A 15,072-nucleotide genomic window follows, 5' to 3' on the forward strand; every position below is an offset into this window, starting at 1 on the left:
TCTCTGCAGACAACCAGACAGACTACAAGACAGGGCAGACAGGACAAGCATGTAGGAAAGGCAAGCAGACAGACAAGACACCAGCGCAGACAGACATGCAAGTAAGCCATGGGGGGAGCAGAATAGAGGAGGGGAGGTGGGGTAGGGGAGGAATGTGTGTTGGGTGGGTACAGGACTATCGCCACTCACCACTGGACCAGGCCTGCCGTCTAAACCATGAGCCCCCTGGACAGTGTGTAAACATTTAGAGAGCAGAGATGGAAGGTAGGTGGTGGGAGAAGGGGAGGAGGAGGTGTGGAGGGGGGAGAGGGTAAGGGGTGAGTGAGTGAAGCAGTGATTCGTGACTCAAAAACACATCCAGTTGTTGATGAAGGGTGATTGTGTTGTGATTATGTGAGAAACAGTTACTCCTTTTATAGGTGCAGTTGATTATCACTGTCAAATAATTAAGTCCTGACCTTTAAGAGTCCTGACCTTTAAGATTTAAGTGTCTATGATGATTTGCAAATTTCATGTCTTGTACCAACATTGATTAGCATATACATAATATCCCTCATCATTTCCATATAAAAGGAGTTACTGTGCCATTGACGATGTGACTAGAACATGTACTGAATATCAACAATGACCTTTGACTCCCAAGAAGTAAACCAGAAGTAAGGAAGAGACCCCCAGTGATTCATATCAAACCTATTCCTTAACATGCCACTAAATATAGAACTAAAAGAGACTACATTTACAGAATTTCAGAGAGATTATCAGAAAACTAAACAAAAGTTGGCATAATGAAGAAAATGATCATTAACTCTTTCCATCTAATAATGATAATTATTGAGTTATCTAAAAAAAAATATGACAGTGGTAATGTTTATTGTAGATTACATGTTTTAGTTTTCATATTAGTGATTTTATTGCCCTTATGTATTGGATTGCAGCAACCATCCATCCATGCACTTTGAAAACATTAATGCAACCATTGAGCAATCAAACCATCATTGGTTAGGCCTAGTTATAAAGTGACATGACAACATCAGAACAGTCATGCTGCCTGGTTCTAAGACACAAAAGCCTGAACAAAGAGTACACCCACTCTACTTTGGTTTCCAGGAGTCAAAATACAACTTATAATGGCAAAATGGTCAAAGGGATGGTCAAATTGGTGTACTTACAGGAAGCCCAAGATGACCCCTGTCCCCTTTATCGCCTTTCAAACCCGATGCTCCCTTCTCTCCCCGTATGCCTATGCCTGGCTCCCCCTAAAAGAGGCACAGAAAATACATTATTCACGTTTACTACATAGGCATTACACCAACTTACTAAAACCACTGATTTGAGAGAGTACTGACAACTACAGTTTCAAAGGATTCTGGAGGTACAGTAAGACATTACAGAGGCTACCACAATCAACTCTTACCTTTGGCCCTCCCAGTCCTTCAGTTCCCTGAGGGGTAAAAGAAACAATTCCAGTCAGGATATGTCAATCACGTCATGTAAATATGACATATTATCAGGAGGTTTAATAGATCTTTCTGAGGGCTTATATTGCCTAATAGCATGCTAACTGTAGTGTACTCACCGCAGGGCCAACTGGTCCTTGTGGCCCTGGAGGACCTGGAGGCCCATATACCTAAAGACAAACATCAGGTAACATCATCAATGCATACACTTCCTCATTAGTGGGTTCARTCTAACATCACGTCCTCTGAATCTGAACCCTCTCAAGTTCACTCAAACACGCACGGGTCATTAAAAACAATGAGATAGTGGAGGGGAGCCCTTACCATCTCTGACATTCCTCCCTTATCTCCGGACTCACCCTTCTGACCCTGAAGCATCAAGTCACATGAATACAAGGTTAACATAGGCTACTCGCATGAATAAAACCCTGCTGTACACCCAATCAGCACTGTACAGATGGATAGTATTGCGAACAGTATTTCACTGCTACCCAATGCCAGGTCAGACAATGCATACTGTATATCCAGATGCAGTCTGAGGGGCACCATTGCGTACCATTGCGCTTGGTAATCCAATGGGACCAGGAGGCCCAGAAACCCCCTTTTCACCAGTAGGGCCATCTAAACCCTACAGAACAAGGAAAGGGGTGATAGTGATTAAAATGTTGTCAGTGTGTTCAAATCAGGGATTGGTTTTGGTTAATTTCCATATCAGAGTGTCAATTAATACAAAATAGACGATTACATTTTTTAAATCAGATGTTAAAAGTTAACATTAATCTTGAATGTGCCAAAACCGCTGACCAAATATATCACATACAGTTTTTTACTTTTGTCTGGTTACCTCCAGATTCTGGCTGTAAGGGCATGAAACTGCCCGTATTGAGGGACGCAATGCTGCCCATCCTTTCTCAGTMTCTACACACACAGACGATGCTAGACAATCACACAATTTCTCACAAGCAGTTATTTAATTGTTAATAAACCCACACATAGAGTGTGTTGATATGACTAACACAAATAATCATACAAGAATGGTGAAGGAAAAGTCTCGTAGACGCTGCAGTATTTGGGATGTGTTTTGGCTGTATGGTATGAGTGTAGCCCACTCCACTGTCAGAACTGSAGTAGGTATATTACTGAAGCCTAAAGAAGGTTTCTAATTAGATAACACGAGGGTGGAACAAAGAGCTAGCTCCAGTCCCTTTCCTCTGGGAATTATTATTTTTATTTAACCTTTATTTAACTAGGCAAGTCAGTTAAGGACAAATTCTTATTTGGCCTACCCTGGCCACACCCGGACGAGGCAAGGTCAATTGTGCGCCGCCATATGGGACTCCCAATCKCGGCCAGATGTGATACAGCCTGGATACGAACCAGGGACTGTAGTGACGCCTCTTTCACTGAGATGCGGTGCCTTAGACCTCCACTCGGGAGGCCAGATGCTACTGTAGTGTTTTGGCTTTGGTGTGGGAGTGTGTGTAGTGGGGTGGATCTGGGGTTCCCCAGTTACTCACATGTGATCCAGATGGGCCCATGTCCCCCTTATCTCCTTTGGTTCCGGAGAAACCCATCAGGCCCCCCTCCCCTCTGGGACCTTCAGGGCCGGCTGGGCCAACAGGACCTGCCTCTCCAGGCTTCCCCCGAGGACCCTGACACACAAATTAGAKATTGTTGCCGTTATTGTCTTTACTTTTATCATTATTGTCATCGCCATGTTGTTGTTGATGCTGTGTTTTATCATACATGACAGGTTAACAATGCACAATTATACTGAAGAATAGACAATAAGAGGGTGATCTAACCTTCTCTCCGTCAAGACCTGAAGGGCCTGGAAGGCCAACTTCACCCTTTGTTCCTGGTGTTCCGGGGACCCCTTGAGGGCCAGGTAGTCCAGGTGGGCCCTGGATCGATAAAGAAACAGATCAGAATGACTTATTGAAAACATATGCTGTATGTCTAGTACTGTATTCATATTAGCAAACGTTGTATTGGAATTACAGTGACAAAATACAGTCAGCCTTTAAATGGTCTTTCGGACAACATGGCTGTCTTTCTGCTACAACGACCTGCATAAAGAAGGCCTATACATTTCTAATGCATCATTAACAGACTTTAGAGATGTCCACTCACCATCAAAGGTACATTCCGAATATCCTAAGGAGAAAAAACCCAATGTTAGAAGTCCTGTAACAATTTATAATACTTCATGAATCAAACAATTTACATAAGGCAGTAAATAATTGGTGATATACATTTTCATTGTTGACGATTTCTGATTTTCCTGGCTCCCCTGCTGCACCTGGAGGACCCTAAAGTTAAGGGAAAAAAATGTATACTTTATTGGTGCAAATCTCCCAAATCTCCTTTTGACATTAATGCATGCGTTAGGACAGAGCCTGCACTTACTCTTGGTCCAGCTGGGCCATCAGATCCTTCTTCCCCCTGGAGGTGATGAAAGGTATGACAGTTAGCCTCTTTCCTTTCAATTATTAACCTCAATACAGTGTTCAACACTAAAAGGATGGGATCAAACGTTACTGTAGCAAATTAGAGGATCATGTTTAGTGATCATACATTTCCTGTTGTGCAAAAATGTCAACTGAAGTTATGGAAAGTTCCCATCTTACCTTGAGACCTTGGTCGCCTTTGTCACCCTGGTAAAGAGAACACATCATTTTAAGGGGCCCCCGTGATATTATTAAACCAAGGTGTCTTTTTCTAACTATTCTACAGCCTCCATTTGGGTAGCTATAGTACCTTGAATCCTGATAGGCCTGGAAGTCCTGGTGTCCCTGGTTCTCCTTTGATGCCAGTCCCTGCTGCACTGGGTTCACCCTTGTCACCCTGCCACAGAACAGAACATGGACAGAGTTGTTATGAATGGATTATTTGTGTACCTGTTTGACATTTTACTGCATTGTTAGGAGCTAGCTAGTAACATAAGCGTTTCACTGCACCCGCTATAACATCTGCTAAACTGTGTACACAACCAATAAACTTTGATTTGATTTTGACAGTGTCATAAGTGACTGTGCAGGACAACACATTCTCTAGTGTGTAACACTGACACTGCCCCATTGACTGTGCCATTGAGTGCAGCACTGGTTGGTCTCACAGAAGACACAACGGATCTACATGGATCTAAATCACAAAGTGAATGACATGAAAACATCCAACAYCACAGCCCCTTGTCCACAGCTTTAGATCTCAACCCTTCAACACAGGCACAAACTCAAATCTGCAAAAGATCACGGCATTCTCCAACAAGAGAATGTTTTCACACGTTTGGAAACTCTCTGGAAACAGCAATGTCATGTTAGTTAATGACTTCTCTGAAATGTTCCACTGTCACATGGGACATGTTATGATGACGCCACATCACTGCACTACAAGCAGCTATAGTAAGAAAGCCATAAAAAGGCCCAGATGCTTCAGTCCATAAGTAATGCAAAGATCAAAGTACTTCTACAGAAACCAATTGGGCAGACTAACAGAGGAGAAAGCTAAAGAAGCAACTCAAGACTAATCGCAGCTTTAGTGGGTCACAAAGACAAACAATGAGAAGATAATAGACAATTGACTTGATGGAGCTCTGGTTGTTATGGGAACACTGATGATTGACAGACACAGAGCACAAACACAATGCCCATTCCAGGCCTACCCTGTAGCCCCTCTTCCCAGGAATACCAGGTGTTCCAGGGGTACCAGCTTGACCCTTTACAGTGGAAGGAAGACAGAGTTTTAGTACCCGGATAAATATCGGCCTTTACAATCTGTTAGCCACACCATTTCAAGGAAATTACCTTTCTTCCAGGAGTGCCTGGAAAACCTGTCTCTCCCTACGGTGGCCAAGATGGCACAAAGGTCAAAGGTGGGGGAAATGAGAGAAGACAGAAATAGTGAAAGTTGTTATTCAGTAAAGCTCTTTTAATCAGTAGCCATGCTACATCTTCCAAGCATTTTTCATTCATGTTGTAATAGTTTGATACAGCATAGGGCCTGTTCACATCCATGTGTTTGTCAGTTTTCTTGGAAGAACAGAATTGCCTCAGTACCAAATGCACTGGGATCAATATTTGGAAAGGCATGTTGGAGTTTGTGCATTCTATGCACGCATATAGCCGGTCTAGGTTTGTCATTCGTCAAGAGCTTCTAGCCCACCGCAAGCCAATTAACCCTAGAAATTGGTTGTTATAAATAGTAAAGGAACACATGATAGTTATTTAATTCATCTCTGTGTTTGCTCCCGTCTTCAATTGGCCAGCTTAACGAGCGGACGCACGGCGGATGATGTACGGTCACAGCTGTGACCACAGGACCCACATGGGTTTATAGCAGGCGCTTATGGAAGGTTGTGGGTGCGTCCAAAATGGCACCCTATTTCCTAAGAAGTGCACTACTTTCGACCTGGGCTATATAGAGAATAGGGTGCCATTTGGGACACATTCCGTCTCTCTCGCTTGCTTTTACTATCTCTACTTGGCTTGCTGAGACTCAAAAGCCATGTCTTAGACAGAGAGTTACGAGGGTGACTTGTAACTCTCGTAATATTTATGCCCCATTTCAAATTACTAATCATCAATGTCAAGATATGGTTCTTAAATCCAGATGCAGAACAACTATTGGACCTGGGAGAATAATTCAGAGCCAAAAAAAACATGCACTATTCATCATTGGTTTGACATGTATTTTAGGGAACATTTGGATTAGGAAATGCTTTGTCAGGCAACAATACAATCCAACAGAATACTGAGAAAGAAGGCTGGTAGTTCTTTAAGCATACAGTTTAGTGGCAGGTAACATACAGTTGAAGTCGGGAAGATTACATACGCCTTAGCCAAATACATTTAAACTCAGTTTTTCACAATCCCTGACATTTAATCCTAGTAAAAATTCCCTGTCTTAGGTCAGTTAGGATCACCACTTTATTTTAAGAATGTGAAATGTCAGAAAAATTGTAGAGAGAATGATTTATTTCAGCTTTTATTTCTTTCATCACATTCCCAGTGGATCAGAAGTTTACATACACTCAATTAGTATTCGGTAGCATTGCCTTTAAATTGTTTAATATGGGTCAAACGTTTTGGGTTGCCTTCCACAAGCTTCCCACAATAAGTTGAGTGAATTTTGGCCCATTCCTCCTAACAGAGCTGGTGTAACTGAGTCAGGTTTGTAGGCCTCCTTGCTTGCACACGCTTTTTCAGTTCTGCCCACACATTTTCTATAGGATTGAGGTCAGGGCTTTGTGATGGCCACTCCAATACTTTGACTTTGTTGTCCTTAAGCCATTTTGCCACAACTTTGGAAGTATGCTTGGGGTCATTGTACATTTGGAAGACCCATTTGCGACCAAGCTTTAACTTCCTGACTGATGTCTTGAGATGTTGCTTCAATATATCCACATAATTTTCCTGCCTCATGATGCCATCTATTTTGTGAAGTGCACCAGTCCCTCCTGCAGCAAAGCACCCACACAACATGATGCTGCCACCCCCGTGCTTCACGGTTGGGATGGTGTTCTTCGGCTTGCAAGCCTTCCCCGTTTTCCTCCAAACATAACGATGGTCATTATGGCCAAACAGCTCCATTTTTGTTTCATCAGACCAAAGGACATTTCTCCAAAAAGTACGATCTTTGTCTCCATGTGCAGTTGCAAACCGTAGTCTGGCTTTTTTATGGCGGTTTTGGAGCAGTGGCTTCTTCCTTGCTGAGCGGCTTTTCAGGTTATGTCAATATAGGACTCGTTTTACTGTGGATATAGACACTTTTGTACTTGTTTCCTCCAGCATCTTCACAAGGTCCTTTGCTATTGTTCTGGGATTGATTTGCACCTTTCGTACCAAGGTTCGTTCATCTCTAGGAGACAGAATGCGTCTCCTTCCTGAGCGGTATGCCGGCTGCGTGGTCCCATGGTGTTTATACTTGCATGCTTTTGTTTGTACAGATGAACGTGGTACCTTCAGGCGTTTGGAAATGGCTCCCAAGGATGAACCAGACTTGTGGAGGTCTACAATCATTTTTCGGAGGTCTTGGCTGATTTCTTTAGATTTTCCCATGATGTCAAGCAAAGAGGCACTGAGTTTGAAGGTAGGCCTTGAAATACATCCACAGGTACACTTCCAATTGACTCAAAWTATGTCAATTAGCCTATCAGAAGCTTCTAAAGCCATGACATAATTTTCTGTAAATTTCTGACCCACTGGAATTGTGATACAGTGAATTATAAGTGAAATAATCTGTCTGTAAACAATTGTTGGGAAAATGATTTGTGTCATGCACAAAGTAGATGTCCTAACCGACTTGCCAAAACTATAGTTTGTTAACAAGACATTTGTGGAGTGGTTGAAAAACGAGTTTGAATAACTTCAACCTAAGTGTATGTAAACTTCCGACTTCAACTGTATATAAGGTATTCTCAAAAGTATTTATAGATCAACCAGTCTGGGGAGGAACAGTCTGGAGGGAGGAAGATACTGGAGTGCCCCAATTATTTCATCTCAGATACACTGTCTGGTTTAGGACAAGGGTCAAAGGTCAGGGGCTACTTTCACATGGTGGACTACCTTCAACACTTGTTTCCCAGGCATTCCTGGCATACCAAAGTCCTTCTAAGAGATCACATTGATTATCAATAACTACAGTCACAGCAGTCAAACGAGATGCGGGACAACACACAAAAGTAGTGCATGTGTTAGGGTTGACGAAACACACTGAAGCTCAAATGAAACATACTAATTGGAAGCACATCAACCAAACAAAACATACTTATTTGTTTGCCATGTCATGTTTTAAAGTAATGAAAACAAATTATCAATGTCCATGACCAAGATCCTTAAGAATAAACCGGATTACATAAACAAATAAGAACAGAGACACAGGGAGGAGTGATAGAACGTCCCTGGCGGAGACAGCAAAGGCGGCAGTCTGACTCCTAAGGGTCTGACAAAGGGGCAGGTGGCATCGCCCAACTTGGCAACCCCTAAACTCCTCTCCCCCTCCTGACCGACAGACACACAGCAAGTGCATTTCTGCTGGAGCCTCTGACAGGTGCTGTGGTTAGGGCTCACCATGGAGGGAGGGTGAGGGTGGTACGTTGTAGACTGCTGACTGTACTGGAGCCAGAGCCCGGCCCCGCAGCCACAGCCTGCCCAGCTGCCCCATGAATGCTTTCACACCAACCTGTCAGGGGATCGAAACATGGGGATAGAGTGTCCGTCCGTTTCTGGGAAGATGAAAGCGCCGGGCGGGCCTCCTGTCCAGAAGCCTGACCAGGGTGGGATCAGGGCAGGTGAGCGGTGACGGCTCTAATCACATGGAGGGGCCCTCAGGGGCCCCCAGCAAACACAGCACAGAAACAGGAAGCTTTGATCTCCTGCTTCTCCAATCAGCTCACACCATTCGTCCTATCTACTTAGCTATCCCTTCCCGTCACCGTCACTCCCCACCCCCTGGTTCTATTTTCACACCGGTGTGTGTGTATGATACTCTATGGGCGTAATCTGTCGACTGACATGCCTGCTGCTTGATTTATCAATACGCTAATCTCTTCATTGAAACGACGCGGACATGGCCTTTCCAGTTCAGAGGAAATGCCCTGAGGGTAACAGGGGAATAGATTCATCATCTGTTCAAAACAAAATGTAATGATCCCTCTGATACACCAGTAAAGAGGGCATAAACAGTGTGAGATACTGTAAGATGGCCTTAAAATGGCCACCGCAGCTACAAGCACTGCCAGAGTGGATCTGAGGCAAGTGAAAGGAATAATAGCACTAGGTAGGTGAATAGAGAGGCCTACTTTCTGTCTTCCTCTCAGTTCTAATGTGCTTTCCAGCTGTGTTGGTCTAGGGCTCTCTGATTTCGAGGGAGAGTGAGGGTAGAGGAAGGGAAGATCCCCATTCAGTCAATCAGACAGACAGTCTGTGTCTGAAACGCTAGGCTTGGCAAAGCCTACATCCCCTAACACCTCTTCCCCCTCTGTGTTCTTAGCACCACTGTCACCTTATCCTGTCTCTGGGTCTCTGTCGTCTGCTTACCCTGACAGGAGCGGCTCAGAGTGCCCACACAGCTCTGACCCAAGGGAGAAATGAAAAGCCGGCTTTTCTAACAGTCTAACAGGCTCATTAAATCAACCGGCCCTCCAGACCGGGGGAGAGACATCCGTCATTACAGGGCTAATGGCGAACCACTGTACAGTAATGGTGAGCTAGCCATTATGAAGGCGGAGCAGAGGAGAGCAGAGGAGGAGGTCTATGGCTGTCCCGTCTACTTCCTCTATGTCTAGCCTGGCGTCTGTAGCCTGGCGTCTGTAGCCTGGCGTCTGTAGCCTGGCGTCTGTAGCCTGGCGTCTGTAGCCTGGCGTCTGTAGCCTGGCGTGTAGCCTGGCGTCTGTAGCCTGCTGAGTGAGGGCCTTGAGAGATATATAGCTCGGTCAGACTTGTGGTCGGCACCATGTGGACATTAACGACGATGGCCCATGCCACAAACCTTTACCTGTTCTTTTTATTACAATCTGGTTGTACAATACAGTAAGCCTGATCCAACATTGTGAGTACAAATATAGAACAAAGTTCCCCTGGGCAGAGGCAAACCCCATATCCTAAGGTGAATCTAGTGCAGCTTTGAAGTGTTTGCCTGCAAAAGCACTTTCTCTTTAGTATAAAACAAATCAAGCCATTCCTCTCACAACCCCACTGTTGCTGTGGATACCGTGTCTCTGCTAAAAGCACCCTTCCTTGAAGTGTTTTTCCCTCTCTTTCCCAATCTCTCCATCTGTGGAGTCTAATGGGGGAAACACACGCCGTCTGCTACTGCTATGTCGGGCATCTCGGGACGAGGAAGCGGGAATGTTCACCATGGAAACGGGTCGGACTTAAAGTACGGCAGGGAGCTGATAGGTAAGAAAACAAGTGGCCGTACTACATCAGTCGGTCACGTCACATAGAGGCCAGTGTCTATGAGAGACTGAGTCAAAGGACTGAGAAGGCCTGGGGGCCACATGTGTTCAAATCCCATAGGGGAATGGCTGGATGAGAGCAGCCCAGTTTTTGTTGTTGAAGCATTGAGGTCTGTAGCAATGGGCAAAACAGACGCATTTCTTCTGGAAGGCTCCTTCCACCCAACATGTGGCGCCTTCTCTGACAAGGCGTTTTTCATTCTAGGATTGTTTGGTCTGTTTCTTTGATTGCACGACATGATGTATAAGATCAATCATCCGATGCACATTTGCCCACATATTGTGATGACTGAAATAAACGTTTGCCTTCTGATTTAAGAAAGCATCAATGGTAAGATAATTTAAAGACGATTTGCAATTTCAACAGCACAAACTCTATTAGGGTAAGTATCTTAAACAAGCAATAACAAACTCAAGTCAGACATCCACAGTGATCAAATTCTCTTTAAAGTGCTTGCATTCGATATCTTGCCATGCGAGGTGATATTGACGAAAATAACTTCTCAAGATGCCACACTCCACATATGGCTTCCATTATACTGTACCTTTCCTCCTGTCTTCCCTTCATCTCCCTACAGTGTGGATGGTGACATCATCAGAAGGAAGACATGGGCAAAGCAATCATGCTATTTCAAATAGAGGAAATCAAAAGACAACCAATGGTACCAAGGGAAATAAGTATTCCACTCATCAGCATCTAAGCCTCTGGGATCTGAGGCCTGTCATGGTGGTCCCTTGACTGAAGGGGGAGGTGAATATTCCACCCGACTAACCAGGAGGGAATTACACAGGACAAGGCCGCGCCACTTGGGCTTTTTGAACTGGGATGATATCTCGACCAGACTCATGAACCAGCCCAGGATTTGTCTATGTCTACAGATAAAGACTCCCGGTTTACATTAGATATTAACAACTTGTCTGCTGCACACCCATTACCACATGTTTTCACTGGGAGGTTCCTCTCCTATGAGGCTTTTCGTGAGATAATTCAACCCATTCATGAAAATATATTAACGGACCAAAGCCAGTGGTGTGTGGTCTCTGGGGTGCATTTGTGCTTCAGCAGGTGTCGGCTAAACAATAAGCTGCCAGAACTCCCACATTGTGTTTTTGACAGTCAGAGAAATTCACATTGAGCCTGTGAGACACCATTGCTCATACTACCTATCTAACCAACAACACACAGAGAGAGAGGGTGAGATATAATAAGGCTCTTACCTTCAGCCCGAGGTCTCCCTTCAGTCCCTACGGAAGGAGAGATAAACACAAAACTGTTACATATTATAAATGATTCCTTTGATTTCTTTTTCAATACATGAAAATACAGCTAGTCGAAGTAGAGAGGAAGACCCTCTCCTTCTGCCTCTGTAAATGTAGTTGCACTCCTGTAGAATACCACCAGATGGTGCAATACACTCTGAAAGCAGTGGACTTGTGAACAAACGTTTGTTGCAGCCACAGAAAGGTATTGGACCTACGTAAGAACAGGGTGCAGTGGGGACATGGGAGAGTTTGTATTTCAATGCCTTCACATTTCACTACCTCAAACACCTCGCAACATCTAAAGTGCAATACTAACTTTCAAAAGGGGTGAAATTCTCCTCATAAGAACATGGACATGACCTTAGTCTTGGTCGTCCTCCGGGTAACCTACTGTAGGGTTGACCAACCTCCTCATACCCCGGACCGAGCTTTTTGAGGCTCTGTCATGGGAAAACAGTGAGACTGAGGAAAGCTGGAGTTTACAAGGCTATAACATAACCAGGAGCTTGGAGCTGTAGGTTCTTCCAGAGTTCCCCAAAATAGGGGTCAAACACAAGTCCTTAAATGGCAATTGTCATACAGAAATATCTATTTTACAAACTCACCCAGTTTGAATCAAACTTTCAATATCTCACTTGAGGTAGTGTACTAATGACTTTGAGCATGGATCATAGAGGGGCTGTGGTTTGCTGACAGCCAAACAGTTTGACATTGCCCAGATGGCTAAGACGTTTAACCTGCTCTAGAGGCTCGTGTGGATGTGACCCCGTTTTGTTGGTGGATGTGAGAGCCATGCAGGCTGTTGCGGTCTCTCTCCCTCAATCCCTCTTTTTTTCTCCCCCCCCCCCCTCTCTCTGTGCAGTCACACTGTGTGCTGGCTGAGCACAGCTCAGTGAAGGGCAGAGGCTGTGAGAGTGAGCCCTCCAGAGGAAGTCCATTAAGCCATGGAAAAGTGGAGAAGGACAGGCACGTGGAGAGTTTAAGAGGCACGGCTCTCTCTGACCCCCACAGTACTTCAAAGCCAAGGGTAGCTACGACAGCAGCCCAGTGGGAGAGAGTGTGTGTGTGTTTGTGTGAGAAGAATGCTCCCTTTACCAATGATGGTATGAGACTGTGTCCATCCCTGGATTTCCTATACAGTACAGTATAATACTAAAGGAAATTGTGAGAGCAGAGGGAGAAAGAGCCCATGTTTAGTGGGGAGAAAGGCTACAGTTGGGCCTGGGTATATAAATAGAATTAACTGTGAGTAGTGTAAGCGCTTAATACAAAACCTGGGCTATTTCAGTGATGCAGGAAGTACACTGAGGTACAGGAATGGTGGCATGCTGATTTCTGGTCCTGCTGATAGTGTGGTCAGTGGAACACGTGAAATGAGACTGATCAACAGGTAATAATGTTCATAAAAATACCTTGGGGCCTTCAGGACCAGCAGTGCCAACATCACCCTATGGAAGAAAGACACAGAGGTCAAACGGAGAGACACAGAATGAGAAAGAAGAGGGTGAAAATGAATGAATGAAAAGGTAACCAGATGCAGAACTGCAGACGACAGCAAGACAGATAGGCCACAATGATTTGTACAATCCACCTTTCAGCAACTGGATTTCCTTCTGCTAGAGAACACAGCCCATTGGCGATCGGTACATTCATTGTATGAATGTAGCCATTCTGACAAGCAGCAAACAGAGTGTTTTTTAATCAAGTCGTGGGATGATTAAAGGAAATATCTTCCTTCTGGTTGTGCCTTAATCCCAGCAGGTGCTTGATAATAAATACAAAATAATTCCACTACTAAAGGAAAAATAGACAGTCCTTACTTTTCCTCTATCGTGAAATACCTTTAAATCATGCAAGGCACAATTTGTGAGTTTCTAGAGACCACAAATTCCAATTGAACTATGTGTTTAAGCTAAAATTGAGATCCAAAACCTACCTTTATTCCTGGCATGCCTGGCTCACCCTAAAATGACAAAAAGGTTCATATAAAGTCACTGTAACAAACAGCACATGTATAGTAGACACGCCTCCTCTTTCATTACATGGATGGGTCAACAAAAGAGTAAGCACTACCTAATTCAATTTGGGGAGTTCAAAGACTGGTTTACAACCAGATGGCCATATCTTGCCACAGTCCAGTTGAGGGAAAGTATTCCTTGTTGTGAAAGCCAATCAAAAGATACAGTGCATACTTCTTTCAACTTCTGGCTGTGATATGAACTTGGTTTAGTTTTTTATGGAGAAATTGGTTGGGCGAGCTGCTTTAAAAAAAGCCCTTCCTGTCTGTTTCCATGCTTCACAATCTAAATTCCCCATTCTTAATAATCCATGGCAATAAACAGGAGAAATATAGTCCTCTAGTCCAATAGCAACACAGAGAACACGAATACACACCCTGTAGGCTTCCCAACATGAACATCAGATACAGAATGACTGGAAGCTACACGTGACAATCGAGAGATATGGGCCAATCACGGACCATTTGCGTTTCATACGTGCAGCTATATGTAGTGGTAATACGTGTCCATTTGTATGTAGTTTATGTATAAGGGTGTTGATTATGGAGAATAAAAATGACGTTTACCTTCATCCCTGGTAGGAGCTGGAGAAAATGGGAAAGGATGTCAATACCAAATTTCCATTAGGAAAATACATAGCAAGAGGCATAAACCAAACTCACCCTTGGATCTTTTCCAGGTTTTCCTGGTTCACCGGGTTTACCCTACATCAGATTAAGCAAAAATATACATCACCGATACAATCATTTTCTGGCCAAACACTCATAGCATTTCCACTTCCATGGCCATAGCCTTTGCCTCAATACAGTCACTGGTCCAGTCCTGATGGTGGTGGTCAGCTGGCTGAGGGGACTCACCGGTGGTCCACTTGCACCGTTCAGTCCGGGGGTCCCTGAGGTCCCTGGGGGGCCGGGAGGTCCTGGTGGGCCCTGAGCTCCAGGCTCACCCTGCTGAGAGACCTACAGTTACCATCTGCTACGTGATGCTAGGCCATGCCAACACAACACATCAAAGCACTCCACATACTGGGAGTTTTATGGCGGGCAATATTAGCAAGAATCTAGACTTATAGGGTGTTTCTTTTCATTAGGCGCCATGTTTGGAGAGAATACCACTTTGAAATCAAATTAGGATATATTTGTGTTTTTGTGTGCTTCAAATCGTTTATCCTGTCAAAACCAGTTTGTGTTTTCAACAGTACCAACGCATTGAAATAAAAAAGGCACAAGCTGTCTTTTCTGTAGCATCTTACAATCTCTAAGTGACGTGTTAACTTCAAGGCACCAAAAGCGCCAACTGATCTCTCTTTAGTGTCACTCTGAGGAAACTCAACTGTGAGCCAGGGGGAATTAACTAACACAAAATAGAAGACTAA

The 15,072-nt window shown here is 44.2% G+C and overlaps 1 protein-coding gene across 1 annotated transcript in view; it reads right to left on the reverse strand.

The window, feature by feature from the left end:
- The window catches only part of LOC111951857 (collagen alpha-1(XIII) chain), a 60,716-nt gene that overhangs the window by 16,538 nt on the left and 29,106 nt on the right, over positions 1-15,072 (reverse strand). Inside the window, exons 13-34 of the mRNA XM_023970119.2 lie at positions 14,555-14,644; positions 14,360-14,401; positions 14,264-14,281; positions 13,616-13,642; positions 13,092-13,127; positions 11,635-11,661; positions 10,962-10,988; positions 5,264-5,299; positions 5,122-5,175; positions 4,218-4,304; positions 4,088-4,114; positions 3,867-3,902; positions 3,713-3,769; positions 3,591-3,614; positions 3,263-3,361; positions 2,975-3,109; positions 2,014-2,085; positions 1,782-1,826; positions 1,577-1,627; positions 1,415-1,441; positions 1,170-1,256; positions 190-225 (exon numbers count right to left, since the gene is read on the reverse strand). Of these exons, the coding sequence (XP_023825887.2) occupies positions 190-225; positions 1,170-1,256; positions 1,415-1,441; positions 1,577-1,627; positions 1,782-1,826; positions 2,014-2,085; positions 2,975-3,109; positions 3,263-3,361; positions 3,591-3,614; positions 3,713-3,769; positions 3,867-3,902; positions 4,088-4,114; positions 4,218-4,304; positions 5,122-5,175; positions 5,264-5,299; positions 10,962-10,988; positions 11,635-11,661; positions 13,092-13,127; positions 13,616-13,642; positions 14,264-14,281; positions 14,360-14,401; positions 14,555-14,644 (1,140 nt within the window). The remainder of the gene's footprint in view (positions 1-189; positions 226-1,169; positions 1,257-1,414; positions 1,442-1,576; positions 1,628-1,781; positions 1,827-2,013; positions 2,086-2,974; positions 3,110-3,262; positions 3,362-3,590; positions 3,615-3,712; positions 3,770-3,866; positions 3,903-4,087; positions 4,115-4,217; positions 4,305-5,121; positions 5,176-5,263; positions 5,300-10,961; positions 10,989-11,634; positions 11,662-13,091; positions 13,128-13,615; positions 13,643-14,263; positions 14,282-14,359; positions 14,402-14,554; positions 14,645-15,072) is intronic.

The sequence above is a fragment of the Salvelinus sp. IW2-2015 genome, linkage group LG25 (assembly GCF_002910315.2).
Source record: "Salvelinus sp. IW2-2015 linkage group LG25, ASM291031v2, whole genome shotgun sequence".
NCBI classification, from domain to species: Eukaryota; Metazoa; Chordata; class Actinopteri; order Salmoniformes; family Salmonidae; genus Salvelinus; species Salvelinus sp. IW2-2015.